The sequence below is a fragment of the Balaenoptera musculus genome, chromosome 4 (genome assembly GCF_009873245.2).
Source record: "Balaenoptera musculus isolate JJ_BM4_2016_0621 chromosome 4, mBalMus1.pri.v3, whole genome shotgun sequence".
NCBI lineage: Eukaryota > Metazoa > Chordata > Mammalia > Artiodactyla > Balaenopteridae > Balaenoptera > Balaenoptera musculus.
The window spans coordinates 99,003,068-99,021,346 of NC_045788.1; the positions used below are offsets into that span (position 1 = coordinate 99,003,068).

At 37.7% G+C, this 18,279-nt stretch overlaps 1 protein-coding gene across 1 annotated transcript; it reads right to left on the reverse strand.

Moving 5' to 3' along the window:
• Positions 1-15,198: 15,198 nt before the first annotated feature.
• On the reverse strand, positions 15,199-16,122 carry LOC118894711 (olfactory receptor 5AC2-like). Its single transcript, XM_036851176.1, is given in 1 exon segment — positions 15,199-16,122. A coding segment is annotated over 1 exon segment (924 nt).
• Positions 16,123-18,279: the final 2,157 nt, after the last annotated feature.

Genomic DNA, 18,279 nt, shown 5'->3' on the forward strand with positions numbered 1-18,279 from the left:
TTCAGGAAAACGATCTCCTACCTGGAATACTGACATAACCTTTTAATATTCTATGTGTATTTTCTAACATTTTATCCTATACCATTCCCTACATTTGGGCTAACATCATTTTTATAAAAAGCCAAACTGCTGAGATCACCACTGTTCTCACACCCATGGCTACAGCTCCACCTTAACCCTTAAATAACTTCCAATGGCTCTTAAAAGAAAAATCAAAATCCTTAGTCCATACATCCCTTTCCTCATCCAAAAACATATCCAATACTCTCCTATACAAAGTTTTTGTTCAGTGTAGTTCATAGATTTTTTTAGGTGAATGATCCTGACATTTCTTTGATAATAAAATCAATCTAGGAGTTGAAGTTAAAAATCATAATTTTATTTGTGACTTCTGTATGTGGTATTGCTGAGAAACAAAATTCAGAGTCTATCCCTTTATTTTTCTAATCTTATCATAAGAATGAAAAGAGTTCTCCTTGAAAGGTACCTAAATATCTCTGGATACCCATTAGATTTCTGCCTGACATGCTGCCCCTGTGATGGGAGGAACACACATTCTTTGAGTGAGTCTGACAGAGCTCATGAACCCAGGTAGAACTCTGAAAGGGTCAACCATTGGCACTATGTTGTCTTCAGTAATGTACACAGTCCATGGAAGTTTTCAAGTCTGAAAATGACAAAGAATTATGAACTTATCCCTTTATTTGCTGGGAGTTTTTTAATTACTGATACAATTTCATTATTGGTAATTGGTCTGTTCATATTCTGTGTTTCTTCCTGGTTCAGTCTTGGGAGATTGAACCTTTCTAAGAGTTTGTCCATTTCTTCTAGGTTGTCCATTTTATTGTCGTATAGTTATCCATAGTAGTCTCTTATGATCCTTTGTATTTCTGTGGTGTCCATTGTAACTTCTTTTTTTTTTTTTAACCTTTCTCAGGTTTGTAACTTCTTTTTCAAATCTGATTTTATTGATTTGTGCCCTGTCCCTTTTTTTCTTGATGAGTCTGGCTAAAGGTTTTTCAATTTTGTTTATCTTTTCAAAGAACCAGGTTTTAGTTTCATTGATCTTTTTTAAATTATTATTTTAGTCTCTATTTCTTTCATTTCTGCTCTGAACTTTATGATTTCTTTCCTTCTTTTAACTTTGGGTTTTGTTTGTTCTTCTTTCTCTAGTTCCTTTAGGTGTATGGTTATATTGTTAATTTGAGATTTGTCTTGTTTTCTGAGATAAGCTTGTATCACTCTCAACTTCCCTCTAGAACTGCTTTTGCGGTGTCCCATAGGTTTTGGATCATTATGTTTTCATTTTTGTTTGTCTCTAGGTATTTTTTAATCTTCTTTGGTTTCTTCATTGATACATTGGTTGTTTAATATTATATTGTTTAGCCTCCACATGTTTCTGGTTTTTGCAGTTTTTATTCTTGTTATTGATTTCTAGTCTCATAGCATTGTGGTCTGAAAAGTGGCTTGGTCTAATTTCAATTTTCTTAAATTTACCAAGGCTTGTTTTGTGGCCTAGCATGTGATCTATCTTGGAGAATGTTCCATGTGCTCTTGAAAAGAACGTATATTCTGCTGCTTTGGGATGGAATGCTCTCTCTCCTCTCTCTCTCTTTACATATATATATATATATATATCAATTAAGTCCATCAGGTCTAATGTGTCATTTAATGCCAGTGTGCCCTTATTGATTTTTTTGTCTAGATGATCTGTCCATTGATATAAGTGGGATATTAAAGTCCTCTACTATTATTGTGTTACTCTCTATTTCTCCTTTCATGTATGTTAATATTTGCTTTATATATTTAGGTGCTCCTTTGTTAGATGCATATATATTTATGATTGTTATATCTTCTTGGATTGATTCCTTGATCATTATATAGTGTCCTTCTTTGTTCTTGTAACAGTCTTTATTTTAAATTCTATTTTTTCTGATATAAGTATTGATACTCTGGCTTTCTTTTGACTTCCGTTTGCATAGGATACCTTTTTCTATCCTCTTACTTTCAGTCTCTGTGTGTCTCTAGATCAGAAGTGAGTTCTCTTGTAGGCAGCATGTATATGGGTCTTGTTTTTATATCCATTAAGCCACTCTGTGTCTTTGGTTGGAACATTTAGTCCATTTACATTTAAGGTAATTATCAATATGTATGTTCTTATTGCAATTTTGTTCCTTGTTTTGGGGTGGTTTTTTTTAGGCCTTTTTTCCCCCCTTTCTTTTTCTCTTGTTCCCGTCTATTATTATTTAATGACTATCTTTAGTAGCACGTTTGGATTCCTTTTTCTTTTTTGTGTGCATAGCTATTGTAGATTTTTGATTTGTGGTTACCATGAGGTTTTTATATAGCAGTTTCTCTCTCTATATATATACACATATATATGATTATATATATGTATGATATTAAATATAATCATATATATATGATTATTTTAAGTTGCTGATCTCTTAATTTCAAATGCATTTTTTAAACCTTACATTTGTATTCTTCTCCCCTCATGATTACTATTTTTGATATCGTATTTTATATCTAATTGTTTTGTGTATCCCTTAACTGCTTATTGTGAATATAGATAATTTTACTATTTTTATCTTTTAACCTCCCTACTACCTTTGTATGTGGATGACTTCCTACCTTTACTGTATGTTTGCCTTTACTGGTGAGCTTTTCATTTGGTAATTTTCTTGTTTCTAGTTGTGGCCTTTTCTTTTTCACCTAGAGAAGTTTCTTTAACACTTGTTGTAAAGCTAGTTTAGTGGTGCTGAATTCATTTACCTTTTGCTTGTCTGTAAAACTTTTGATCTCTCCATCAAATCTGCATGGGAGCCTTGCTGGGTAGAGTATTCTTGGTTCTAGGTTTTCCCTTTCACCACTTGAAATATATTGCAGGACCTTCTGGCCTGCAGAGTTTCTGCTAAAAAATCAGGTGATAGTCTTATGGACGTTCCTTTGTATGTTATGTTATTTGTTGCTGCTTTTATTGATGCTTTTAATATTCTCTATTTATCTTTAATTTTTGTAATTTTAATTACAATGTGTGTCTTGGTGTGTTTCTCTTTGGGTTCATACTGTTGGGGACTCTGTGCTTCCTGAACTTGGGTGACTGTTTCCTTTCCTGGGTTAGAGAAGTTTTCAGCTATTATGTTTTCAAATATGTTCTGAGCCCCGTTCTCTTGCTCTTCACCTTCTGGGACCACTATAAGATGAATATTTCTGTGCTTGGTGTTGTCCCAGAGTTCTCTTAAACTGCCTTGTTTCTCTTCATTCTTTTTTTTCCTGTTCAGTGTCACTGATTTCCACTACTCTGTCTTCTAGCTCACTGATCCATTTCTCTGTATCATTTTCTCTATTATTGATTCCTTCTAGTGTATTTTTCGTTTTAGTTATTGTATTCTTCATCTCTCTTTGGTTGTTCTTTATATTTTCCATTTATTTGTTAAAAACTTCTAACTTCTCACTCTGTGTATCCATTCTTCTCCCAAGTACTTTCATCATCTTTACAATCATTACCCTGAACTCTTTCTTGGGTAGATTGTCTATCTCCACTTCACTTAGTTCTTCTGGGGTTTTATCTTGTTCCTGTGTCTGGAACATGTTCCTCTGCCACCTGATTTTGTCTAAGTATTTAGACAATGCTATTTGTATTTTTATGTGTGTGGGTAGTTAGTTACATTTCTTGACTTTGGAGAAGTCGCCTACTGTAGAAGATGTATTATGCATCCCAGTAGTAGACTCCTCTCTCATCATCCAAGCTATCTGCTCTAGGATTTCCCCCTAAGATGGCTGCATGGGTCCTTCTGTTGTGACAGGCTAACTATGTGAGTGGTCTGATAGCCTTGGTTGGCCTCTAACCTGGTTGATTGCCAGGCCCTGCTTTGTGTGGCCTCTGATAGCTGCTGGTTAGCGGGGACTGATCATGAGGCAGCTGACTGCAGAACCCCAGGGGGCCCCGGGGCTAATGCTAGCTCACTGGTGGGCAGAGTCAGGGTTCAGAAGACTCAGGGCTATTGTCCCCCATTGCTGGGTGAAGCCAGGTCCTGGGGTTAATGCTGGACTACTGGCAGGCAGACTTGGGTACCAGAGTCTTGCTGCAGGGCCCAGAGATCCCAGAGCTGGTGTCAGATCAATTGGGGTTGGAGGGAGGAACAGTTCCTGACACAGTTGGGTATAAGGTCCAAGGTGTCTTGAAGCTTGTGTTGGCCTGCTATAGGACAGGTACAGGAACCAGCTGGTCCCAGAGTATGGTCTGGCCTGCTGCAGGTGGGCTGGGTCAAAAGGTTGCAGGATTGTGGTTTTCTTTCATCTGGTGTTTGCCCCCTGGTGGGTGAGGCTGGTCTAGAGGCTAGTGCAGGTTTCCTGGAGGATCAGGCTGGTGCCTGCCCCCTGATAGGTGGAGCTGGGTCTTGGCCCTCTTGTGGTCAGGGCTGTGTCTAGAGATGTATCTAGAGGGGTTATGGACACAGGAAGCCTGTCAGCTAATGAGTGGGCCTTGTCCTCACCCAGTAAGTTGGTTGGCCTGAGACATCCCACCACTGGTGCCTATAGGCGGTTGGTTGGGTCCAGGTCTTGGTACTAATGAACTAGTGGGAGGATTCTGCAATGGTGCCCAGCAGCACCATTGTCCACATGGTAGAAGGAACTCCCAAGAATGCTCTATATCCCCAGGGTGCACTACCACCATCCCCTGCCTCTCTGGGAAATTCTCCAAAACCAGCAGATAGGTCTCACCCAGGCTCCATTCATTACTGCATTTGCCCTGCATCCCAGAGCCTGTAAGATTTTATGTGTGCCTTTCGAGAATGGAGTCTCGAGGATCCTGATGTGTTGCAACGGGGATAGAGGAGGATGGGGGTAATGGCTGCTTCTTCTAGATGCTAGGGAACACAGCTGGACCTGGATCCAAAGCAGGCTCTCCATATCAACCAGGCCCAGAGGACAATGCCCAGCTGGAGGACCGAGCAGAGCACAGGAGGCCAGCCACACTGTGACTCTGGATTGGAGAATTTAACCTATTTACATGTAAGGGTCTTGGTGCTCTGGCCAGGTGTCAGGTCTGAGCCTCTGAGGTGGGAGAGCCGAGTTCAGGACATTGGACCACCAGAGACCTCCCGGCCCCACATAATATCAGTCGGCAAAAGCTCTCCCAGAGATCTCCATCTCAAATCTAGGAACCAGCTCCACTCAATGACCAGCAAGCTCCAGTGCTATACACCCCATGCCAAAAAATTAGCAAGACAGCAACACAACCCCACCCATTAGCAGAGAGGCTGCCTGAAATCAAAATAAGTTCACAGATACCCCAAAACATACCACCGGACGCGGTCATGCCCACCAGAAAGACAAGATCCAGACTTATCCACAAGAAAACAGGCACTAGTCCCCCCCACCAGGAAGCCTACACAAGCCACTGAACCAACATTACCCAATGGGGGCAGACACCAAAAACAACGGGAACTACAAACCTGCAGCCTGCAAAAAGGAGACCCCAAACAGAGTAAATTAAGAAAAATGAGAAGACAGAGAAATACACAGCAGATGAAGGAGCAAAGTAAAAATCCACCACACCAAACAAATGAAGAAGAAATAGGTAGTCTACCTGAAAAAGAATTCAGAGTAATGATAGTAAAGATGATCCAAAATCTTGGAAATAGAATGGAGAAAACACAAGAAAAGTTTAACAAGGACCTAGAAGAACTAAACAGCAAACAAACAATGATGAACAATGCAATAAATGAAATAAAAAATTCTCTAGAAGGAGTCGATAGCAGAATAACTGAGGCAGAAGAATGGATAAGTGACCGGGAAGATAAAATAGTGGAAGTAACTACCACAGAACAGAATAAAGAAAAAAGAATGAAAAGAATTGAGGACGTCTCAGAGACATCTGAGACAAATTAAATGCAACAACATACCAATTATAAGGGGTCCCAGAAGAAGAAGAGAAAAAGAAAGGGACTGAGAAAATATTTGAAGAGATTATAGCTGCAAACTTCCCTAATATGGGAAAGAAAATAGTCAATCAAATCCAGGAAACACAGAGAGTCCCATACAGGATAAATCCAAGGAGAAACATGCCAAGACACATATTAATGAAAATATCAAAAATTAAATACAAAGAAAAGACATTAAAAGCAGCAAGGGTAAAGCAACAAATACCATACAAGGGAATCCCCATAAGTTTTTCAGCTGATCTTTTAGCAGAAACTGCAAGCCAGAAGGGAGTAGCAGGAAATATTTAAAATGATGAAAGGGAAAAACCTACAACCAAGATTACTCTACCAAGCAAGAATCTCATTCAGATTCGAAGGAGAAATTAAAACTTTTACAGACAAGCAAAAGTTAAGAGAATTCAGCACCACCAAACCAGCTTTACAACAAATGCTAAAGGAACTTCTCCAGGCAGGAAACACAAGAGAAGGAAAAGACCTACAAAAACAAACCCAAAACAATTAAGAAAATGGTAATAGGAACATACATATTGATAATTACCTTAAATGTAAATGGATTAAATGCTCCAACCAAAAGACATACACTGGCTGAATGGATACAAAAACAAGACCCGTATATATGCTGTCTACAAGAGACCCACTTCAGACCTAGGGACACATACAGACTGAAAGTGAGAGGATGGAAAAAGATATTCCATGCAAATGTAAATCAAAAGCTGGAGTAGCTATTCTCATATCAGACAAAATAGACTTTAAAATAAAGACTATTACAAGAGACAAAGAAGGACACTACATAATGATCAAGGGATCAATCCAAAAAGAAGATATAACAATGGTAAATGTTAATGCACCCAACATAGGAGCACCTCAATACATAAGGCATATGCTAACAGCCATAAAAGGGGAAATCAACAGTAACACAATCATAGTAGGGGACGTTAACACCCCATATTCACCAATGGACAGATCATCCAAAATGAAAATAAATAAAGAAACACAAGCTTTAAATGACACATTAAACAAGATGGACTTAATTGATATTTATAGGACATTCCATCCAAAAACAACAGAATACACTTTCTTCTCCAGTGCTCATGGAACATTCTCCAGGATAGATCATATCTTGGGTCACAAATCAAGCCTTGGTAAATTTAAGAAAATTGAAATCGTATCAAGTATCTTTTCCGACCACAACGCTATGAGACTAGATATCAATTACAGGAAAAGATGTGTAAAAAATACAAGCACATGGAGGCTACACAATACACTACTTAATAACGAAGTGATCACTGAAGAAATCAAAGGGGAAATCAAAAAATACCTAGAAACAAATGACAATGGAGATACGACGACCCAAAACCTATGGGACGCAGCAAAAGCAGTGCTAAGAGGGAAGTTTATAGCAATACAAGCCTACCTCAAGAAACAGGAAACATCTCGAATAAACAACCTAACCTTGCACCTAAAGCAATTAGAGAAAGAAGAACAAAAAAACCCCAAAGCTAGCAGAAGGAAAGAAATCATAAAGATCAGGTCAGAAATAAATGAAAAAGAAATGAAGGAAACAATAGCAAAGATCAATAAAACTAAAAGCTGGTTCTTTGAGAAGATAAACAAAATTGATAAACCATTAGCCAGACTCATCAAGAGAAAAAGGGAGAAGACTCAAATCAATAGAATTAGAAATGAAAAAGGAGAAGTAACCACTGACACTGCAGAAATACAAAAGATCATGAGAGATTACTACAAGCAACTCTATGCCAATAAAATGGACACCCTGGAAGAAATGGACAGATTCTTAGAAATGCACAAACTGCCGAGACTGAACCAGGAAGAAATAGAAAATATGAACAGACCAATCACAAGCACTGAAATTGAAACTGTGATTAAAAACCTTCCAACAAACAAAAGCCCAGGACCAGATGGCTTCACAGGTGAATTCTATCAAACATTTAGAGAAGAGCTAACACCTATCCTTCTCAAACTCTTCCAAAATATTGCAGAGGGAGGAACACTCCCAAACTCATTCTACAAGGCCACCATCACCCTGATACCAAAACCAGACAAAGATGTCACAAAGAAAGAAAACTACAGGCCAATATCACTGATGAACATAGATGCAAAAATCCTCAACAAAATACTCGCAAACAGAATCCAACAGCACATTAAAAGGATCATACACCATGATCAAGTGGGGTTTATCCCAGGAATGCAAGGATTCTTCAATATACATAAATCAATCAATGTGATACACCATATTAACAAATTGAAGGAGAAAAACCATATGATCATCTCAATAGATGCAGAGAAAGCTTTTGACAAAATTCAACACCCATTTATGATAAAAGCCCTGCAGAAAGTAGGCATAGAGGGAACTTTCCTCAACATAATAAAGGCCATATATGACAAACCCACAGCCAACATCGTCCTCAATGGTGAAAAACTGAAACCATTTCCACTAAGATCAGGAACAAGACAAGGTTGCCCACTCTCACCACTATTATTCAACATAGTTTTGGAAGTGTTAGCCACAGCAATCAGAGAAGACAAAGAAATAAAAGGAATCCAAATTGGAAAAGAAGAAGTAAAGCTGTCACTGTTTGCAGATGACATGATACTATACATAGAGAATCCTAAAGATGCTACCAGAAAACTACTAGAGCTAATCAATGAATTTGGTAAAGTAGCAGGATACAAAATTAATGCACAGAAATCTCTTGCATTTCTATACACTAATGACGAAAAATCTGAAAGTGAAATTAAGAAAACACTCCCGTTTACCATTGCAACAAAAAGAATAAAATATCTAGGAATAAACCTACCTAAGGAGACAAAAGACCTGTATGCAGAAAATTATAAGACACTGATGAAAGAAATTAAAGATGATACAAATAGATGGAAAGATATACCATGTTCCTGGATTGGAAGAATCAACATTGTGCAAATGACTCTACTACCCAAAGCAATCTACAGCTTCAATGCAATCCCTATCAAACTACCACTGGCATTTTTCACAGAACTAGAACAAAAAATTTCACAATTTGTATGGAAACACAAAAGACCCCGAATAGCCAAAGCAATCTTGAGAACGAAAAATGGAGCTGGGGGATTCGGGCTCCCTGACTTCAGACTATATTACAAAGCTACAGTAATCAAGACAGTTTGGTACTGGCACAAAAACAGAAATATTGATCAATGGAACAGGATAGAAAGCCCAGAGATAAACCCACACACATATGGTCACCTTATCTTTGATAAAGGAGGCAAGCATATACAGTGGAGAAAAGACTGCCTCTTCAATAAGTGGTGCTGGGAAAATTGGACAGATACATGTAAAAGTATGAAATTAGAACACTCCCTGACACCATGCACAAAAATAAACTCAAGATGGATTAAAGACCTAAGTGTAAGGGCAGACACTATCAAACTCTTAGAGGAAAACATAGGCAGAACACTCTATGACATACATCACAGCAAGATTCTTTTTGACCCAGCTCCCAGAGAAATGGAAATAAGAACACAAATAAACAAATGGGACCTAATGAAACTTAAAAGCTTTTGCACAGCAAAGGAAACCATAAACAAGACCAAAAGACAACCATCAGAATGGGAGAAAATATTTGCAAATGAAGCAACTGACAAAGGATTAATCTCCAAGATTTACAAGCAGCTCATGCAGCTCAATAACAAAAAAACGAACAACCCAATCCAAAAAAGGGCAGAAGACCTAAATAGACATTTCTCCAAAGAAGATATACAGATGGCCTACAGACACATGAAAGAATGCTCAACATCATTAATCATTAGAGAAATGCAAATCAAAACTACAATGAGATATCATCTCACACCGGTCAGAATGGCCATCATCAAAAAATCTAGAAACAATAAATGCTGGAGAGGGTGTGGAGGAAAGGGAACACTCTTGCACTGTTGGTGGGAATGTAAATTGATACAGCCACTATGGAGAACAGTATGGAGGTTCCTTAAAAAACTACAAATAGAACTACCATACGACCCAGCAATCCCACTACTGGGCATATACCCTGAGAAAACCATAGTTCAAAAAGAGTCATGTACCAAAATGTTCATTGCAGCTCTATTTACAATAGCCAGGACATGGAAGCAACCTAAATGTCCATCGACAGATGAATGGATAAAGAAGATGTGGCACATATATACAATGGAATATTACTCAGCCATAAAAAGAAATGAAATGGAGGTATTTGTAATGAGGTGGATGGAGTTAGAGTCTGTCATACAGAGTGAAGTAAGTCAGAAAGAGGAAAACAAATACAGTATGCTAACACATATATATGGAATCTAAGGAAAAAAAAAAAAAGGCCATGAAGAACCTAGTGGCAAGACGGGAATAAAGACACAGACCTACTAGAGAATGGACTTGAGGATATGGGGAGGGGGTGGGGTGAGATGTGACAGGGTGAGAGAGTGTCATGGACATATATACACTACCAAATGTAAAATAGATAGCTAGTGGGAAGCAGCCGCATAGCACAGGGAGATCAGCTCGGTGCTTTGTGACCACCTAGAGGGGTAGGATGGGGAGGGTGGGAGGGAGGGAGATGCAAGAGGGAAGAGATATGGGAACATATTGTATGTGTATAACTGATTAACTTTGTTATAAAGCAGAAGCTAACACACCATTGTAAGGCAATTATACTTCAATAAAGATGTTAAAAAAAAAACAAAACAAAACAAAAAAAAAACTGCAAATAGAACTACCATACGACCCAGCAATCCCACTACTGGGCATATACCTTGAGAAAACCATAATTCCAAAAGAGTCATGTACTACAATGTTCATTGCAGCTCTATTTACAATAGCCAGGACATGGATACAATCTAAGTGTCCATCGACAGATGAACTGATAAAGAAGATGTGGCACATATATACAATGGAATATTACTCAGCATAAAAAGAAACGAAATTGAGATATTTGTAGTGAGGTGGATGGACCTAGAGTCTGTCATACAGAGTGAAGTAAGTCGGAAAAAAAAGACAAATACCATTTGCTAACACATATATATGGAACCTAAAAAAAAATGGTTATGATGAACCTAGTGGCAGGAGTGGAATAATGACGCAGACATAGAGAATGGACTTGAGGACATGGGGAGGGGGAAGTGTAAGCTGGTATGAAGTGAGAGAGTGGCATGGGCATATATACACTACCATATGTAAAATAGATAGCTAGTGGGAAGCAGCCACATAGCACAGGCAGATCATCTCGGTGCTTTGTATCCATCTAGAGGGGTGGGATAGGGACTGTTGGAGGGAGATGCAAGAAGGAGGGAATATGGGGATATATGTATACATATATGTGATTCACTTTGTTATGCAGCAGAAACTAACACAACATTGTAAGACAATTATACTCCAATAAAGATGTTCAAAAAAAAAACAATGTAATGTGTAAACCTTGATTGAGCCCTGGACTAAATAAATAACCAGCTCTATAAGACATAAAAAAAAAAAAAGTAAAGAATGGAGTCTCTATTTCCCTCAATCATGTGGAGCTCCTGCAATTAAGCCCCATTGGCCTTCAAAGCCAAATGCTTTGGAGGCTCATCTTCCCAGTGCATGACCCCTGGGCTGGGGAGCCCAACATGGGACTCAGAAGTCTCACTCCTGTGGGGGTATGGGACTTGACTATATTGTAGGTCTGCCCCTCCTAACTGTCTCATTGTGGTTCCTTCTTCATGTCATTAGTTTTAGAAGATCTTTTCTGGTAGGTCAGTCTTTCTTATCAATGGTTGTGATTTTGGTGTGCTCATGAGAAGAGGTGAGCTCAGAGTCTTTCTACTCTGTCAGCCTGGTTGATCTTCTAAACTGTCTTTTGAAGATTTTCTGCAATTACTCTATCTTGGAGAACCTGCATGTCATTTGCCAAATTCACCTTCTTCAGATGATGGTGACTGGCCATTAGCATCTGAAAAAACTGCTTTTCTTGTGGCTGCACAAAATGAATTTCTCCTCTTCTTCCAAAAGCAGAGTAATTCTCTTGCCCACAACTATCTTGGAGAAGACCACACAGCTCCAGCAAGGCAGTCTTCCTGCCCCTAATCCCCACTCAGATGAGATGACACACACTAAACTAGTCTCAGATAATCTTAACTGAACATAGCATTCATGGTGATATAAAACCATGTTCACATGGCCTGACCCCATAGGATGGATGGGCATAGGTAGATGTACATGAAGATGGCATTCACAAAAACAAATAATAGAGAAAAGATGACAGTCCTGTAGATTGTAAGGTCTTAGGTTCTGTTAGACCTACAGAATATTAACATGAATTAACATAAATAGAAATCCCACATGAACAGTGAGAGGCAGAAAGCCAAAAAAATTTGAAACACTCAACAACTAAATTCAATTCAGAAGACTAACCATAATATCATAAACTATGAATATACACAGTATCAATAATAAATGAAAACTGAAAATAAATGAATTCAACTCTAAATATAAAAGCTGGAAGAAAAACAAAATACTACAAGGAAGCAAAGCAGATGGAAAACATTTTAAAATAAGAGAAAGTAATGAATTAGATAATAGCAAAGTTAGACGTTATAAAAAAATTATAAGCTGGTTCTTTTACAATACCTACAAATAGAAAAATTACTAGCTAACCTAATTTTTTTTAACTGAGAAAACCCCCAAGAAAATAAAAAGAGGGAAATAACTTTCTAAACCCAATTTATTTTGAAACCATTATGAGTGTCATTGTCCAATTCTAGACAAATAAATTTGAAAACCTTGATGAAATGGATAACTGTGAAACAGTATAATCAGAATCTTGTCCTTCTTAATGGAACACAGTAGTAAGTCCACAGCAAGTGAACTAAAATAAAAATATTCTGAATATAATCAAGCTTCTAGATCTATCTGCCATTACAAGGAATACATTATTTTCATCACAAAGATACTTTCAGCCAGATGTGGAATGTGAAGAATTCTGTAGGACAGATGAACCAATTTCTTCAAAAAATAAATGACATGAAAAAAAGAGGAAGAGAAAAACTTTTTAGATTAAAAGAGACTTTAAAACCATCATCAAAATGCCATGACTATACTTTGTTTAAATCCTGATTCAAGCAAAGACACAGCAAAATTTTTGAGATATATTGGAAATACTGAACACGTATGGATATTACATACTAAGCAAATGTTATTAATTTTGCTGCATATTATAATTGTGCTGTGGTTAGGTTAATACAAAATATTTGTTAGCATTACATGCACTAAATGGTTAAAATTTTAATAATCAGCTGCAGCAAGTCATAAAATATCACTGAAGAAATTAGAAACATTATGTAGTGCGATACACTCAAACTAAAAACAAGTATGTGTTGAGACATGTACACATGGGAATAAATTTTTTTTCAAAATGATAACAATATTTTAATAGATTATAACTGAACATAAAGGACAAAATATAGAAATAGGGCCCTAATCAAAAATAAAGAAAATGTAATAGTAAAAATCAATCCTAACATATAAAATATAAATATCTTGAATTATTAAGTTAGCCACCAAGACAGTAAAGTTAATCAGAATCTCCTGGATATAAATAGTATATCTAAAAAGAATACACCTTACCTACCTAATTAAAAAAAAAAGACAGTGGGGCCCTGTAGCAATAAATGGTAGACCCATACAATCAAATAGAGTTTTTTCATTTATATTCATAAGTCAAACAATCAATAAATGTATGATACGTACTATGTCTTCATTCTAGATAAGAATTTTGGTGTATTTGTTGGAATTATAGGGAAAAAACTAAAAATAATTTTTAAAATACTTCGATGAAAGAAACATTTCACTCCTGTTTCAACAATCTGAATTTAATTTTCATTTCCTGTGAATTCTTTTTTCCTAAACACAATGCTTGAAGGGACATAATCAAGTCTTCGCAAAAAAAGGGGATCTGGGGCTTCCCTGGTGGCGGCGCAGTGGTTAGGAATCCACCTGCCAATGCAGGGGACGTGGGTTCGAGCTCTGGTCCGGGAAGATCCCACATGCCATGTAGCAGCTGGGCCCATGCACCACAGCTACTGAGCCTGCGCTCTGGAGCCGGCGAGCCACAACTACTGAAGCCCACGTGCCTAGAGCCCGTGCTTCGCAATGGCCACCGCTGTGAGGAGCCGCACACCACAGCAAGAGGTGGCCCCCACTCGCCGCAACGGGAAAGAGCCCATGCAGCAACGAGGACCCAACACAGCCATAAATAAATAAAATAAATAATTTTTTTTAAAAAAGGGGATCTGTGTCAGTTCTATTATATTAAAATAAATTGATATATATATATTAATGTAGTCCTACCACTGAATTGTAAGTAAATTGGTAGCTGAGATCTCAAGAACCTAGTCTCAGGTTTGAGAGATCACTACCTCAATTTTGTACCCACATCCATGCACTCTTAACCAATTTCTCATCCTTGCCTTCTGCCTCTTGTAGTTTAGCAATGCAATCCCTATGCAAATATTTGACCAGGATTACTATTTCAAACAAAATACTCATGTAAATAGAGTACAGGAAATCTATAATATTTGAGAAGGCTATATCTGAGGTATTTCCAAATCTGCAAATTCCTGAGTTCTACTGTATCATATGATGTCCTATATGAAAGTTAGTGTGTGGACTTCTAGATATGGGAAGTTTTACATCTTGATGTTCCATTATTCATTCGAGCCAACCTCTTTTTTTTAGTTGTTGTTGAGATGCACCAATTTTTTTAAACTCTTCAATTTTCTTCATTATCCTCACTTTTATTTCAGAAACACTTTTCTGCCAAGAATCTAAGTTTTTATCACAGACCCTTCTTAACATGCAGGTCTAGCTCAGTGAGTTAGAATCAGTTGTGAACTAAAACTCACACTTATACACCAGCCTTAGTTACTGTCAGTTATTAAATGAAATTAATGAAGTTTGGGGGAGAAGTCCGCTGAAGATAGCAAATTTTCAAAGTCTAAACGTTCAGATAAAAAGGAATTACAACATTTTTAAATAAATCAGTTGTGGATGATGTGGGTCATTTCAACTGAAGTGGTAACTTTGACTGGACCCGCATCCAAGTAAACATTGTGTGAAGCTGTGTTCCTTCACCAAGTGCTCAGTGACCACCGCTCTTATGAAAGGCCAGAACTATGGCTAATCTGAAAGATTTTGAGGACTTGTTTATGCAAAGAGTGAAAAGGGAAACAACTTGAAATTTCCCTTGGGAACTGTTTACTTCTTTGAAATTCTTCTCAAGGCAACTATAACCTCTTTATTTCTCAAGCTGTAAATAAATGGGTTTAGCAGGGGAATTATAATCGTATAAAATAGGGAATACATTTTGTCCTGATCTTCAGCTAGGCCCGATGCAGGGCACACATACCTGAAGATGAGCGTGCCGTAGTACAATGAGACAGAGAGCAGATGGGCACTGCACATGGAGAAGGCTTTGCTTCTGCCCTTTTCAGACTTTTTTTTCAGAACATCAAAGAGCACACAAGTATAAGAGATTATCATGGTCATTAAAGTGGATATTTGTATAAAAGCTGCAAAAATAGTTATCATTAGTGCCTTAATGGGTGGGTCATTGCATGAAATTTTGAACAGTTGTAAAATTTCACAATAGAAATAATGTATTATCTTAGACCCACAGAAAGTTAATCTTAATAATAAACTCACATGAATCAGGGGATGCAGAAAACCAATTGCATATGAAATACTTTTTAAATGAGTGCAGAGTCTGTTGGACATCACCACTGGATAAAGCAAGGGGTTACATATGGATACATAGCGGTCATAGGCCATTGCTACCAGGAGGAAACATTCTGTAGTTACACTGGAAGCAAAAAAATAAAATTAGGTGATACACTCAGCTAGGGATATCATGGCAGTCTTGTCTAAGAAATTGACCAGCATCCTGGGTGTTACAGAGGTTGAAGTGCAAGCATCTGCAAAGGCTAAACCACCAAGGAAGAAGTACATGGGTGTGTGAAGGTGGGCATCCTTCCAAATAAGAGCCATCAGTCCAAGGTTGCCCAGCATGGTGGTGAGGTAGATGACCAAGAACACAATGAAGAGGAGGACCTGCAGCCATGGTCACTCTGTGAGTCCTGTAAGAACAAACTCAGTCACCAGAGTCTTGTTTCCTTCTGACATACTCACACTTGATCACTGTACTGAGAAAATATGTGACAAGGACAGTCACTAAAGTTTACACAAAGTCATGGCATTTTATTTGCAAATTAAATTATATCTTACTGTTGTTTCCCATTTAATTAGGTTTTTTTTATTATTTTATTTATTTATTTATTTATTTATGGCTGTGTTGTGTCTTCGTTTCTGTGCGAGGGCTTTCTCTAGTTGCGGCAAGTGGGGGCCACTCTTCATCGCGGCGCACGGGCCTCTCACTATCGCGGCCCCTCTTGTTGCGGAGCACAGGCTCCAGACGCGCAGGCTCAGTAATTGTGGCTCACGGGCCCAGTTGCTCCGCGGCATGTGGGATCTTCCCAGACCAGGGCTCGAACCCGTGTCCCCTGCATTGGCAGGTGGATTCTCAACCACTGCGCCACCAGGGAAGCCCCTAATTAGTTTTTAAAGGTTAACTTTCATCCTATAGTAAGTCTGTTTACAAATTCTGTGTTTAGGTAATTGACTCTAAAATTGGAAAAAAACTGAAATAAGTGCAAATATGTGAGGCAGTACTAAAACCATGCGGACGACTATTGCATGAGGAAGAAATGCAAATGCAAAACCACTGCATGTGGGAGAGAAATAGACTAATAATTTAATATAGGCATAACCACACAACAGAGACATTGCAGAGACAAATCTGTAAGCAAAGAGAAAGGACAAAAATATGTTGGGAAAGAATCTGTGACATTCTGCTTATATAAGGTTAGTAATTATAACACACACACAACCTCTTACAAACTAGATGAGAACAAGTTAAATGACCCAGTGAAACAAATGGGCAGAAAATATGAACAGACATGTTTATGGAAGAGCACGTCAATGTGACCAATAAATATATTAAACAATATTCATCCTCCTTAATAATTAGGAACATTTTTTAAATTGATGCATATTTTCACTTGTCAGATAAGCAAAAAAGCAAAATGAGAAATAATATCTGTTGATGACAGGAAAGTGAAAAAGAAAGCACTTTCTAATGTAACTGGTGAAAATATAAATTGTAACAGCCTTTTGAATCTGACATTATCTGTTAAATTAGAAATTTATATAAACTCTGATCAACCAGGCTTACTCCTGGATGTATATTCTATAAATAATATCACTCATATACAAGAATAAAGTACAAGGATATTTAATAAGGCATTATTCATGAGGACAAAGCCTGGAAGCAGAAACTGCTTCACAACTGTAGAATGGTTGAATAAATTACAGTACAGTCTTACTGTGGATTATTATTCAGACATAAAAGAAATGTATTTGAATTGTATTAGTTAACTGTGGGAGGATTTTCTTAATGTATGATTAAGTGGGGGAATCAAAATATAAAGAAGTTTAAATTTTATGGTCCCATTTTTATAATTTTCAAAATTTTTTGTTTATAAATATGATGATATGAATGTGGATAAATGTGGAATAATATACCAAGTTGCTAACACTGGTTTTCTGGTGCAGAAGTAGATGTAGTGGCAGGAATAGTGAAAGCAGAGAAGAGATATTTTGGTCCTACACACACACAAAAATTATGCTAAAAACATATCATATACCCTTTAGTATATAATTTTGTTATATATGTATGTGTGTATGTCTATGTTTATGCCTGTGTGTCTGTCTGTATGCATATGTATGCCTGGAAAGATATATAAAAGGTTGGACACTAGTATATTAATAGAAATAGAAAAAATAAAATGTTATTGTTATTTTTTTTTTTTTTTTTTTTTAAAACTTCTTTTTTTTAATTTTTATTTATTTATTTATTTTTAATTTATGGCCATGTTGGGTCTTCGTTTCTGTGCGAGGGCTTTCACCAGTCGTGGCAAGGGGGGGGCCACTCCTCATCGCCGTGCGCGGGCCTCTCACCATCGCGGCCCCTCCCGCTGCGGAGCACAGGCTCCAGACACGCAGGCTCAGCAATCGTGGCTCACGGGCCCAGCCGCTCCGCGGCACGTGGGATCCTCCCAGACCAGGGCTCGAACCCGTGCTCCCTGCATTAGCAGGCAGACTCTCAACCACTGCGCCACCAGGGAAGCCCTATTGTTACTTTTAACAAGAAGTATTTGACACTGGAAACTCTAATTAAAAATAGGAACAAAAATCTGTAAATTTTTCTATGAAAATATCTAT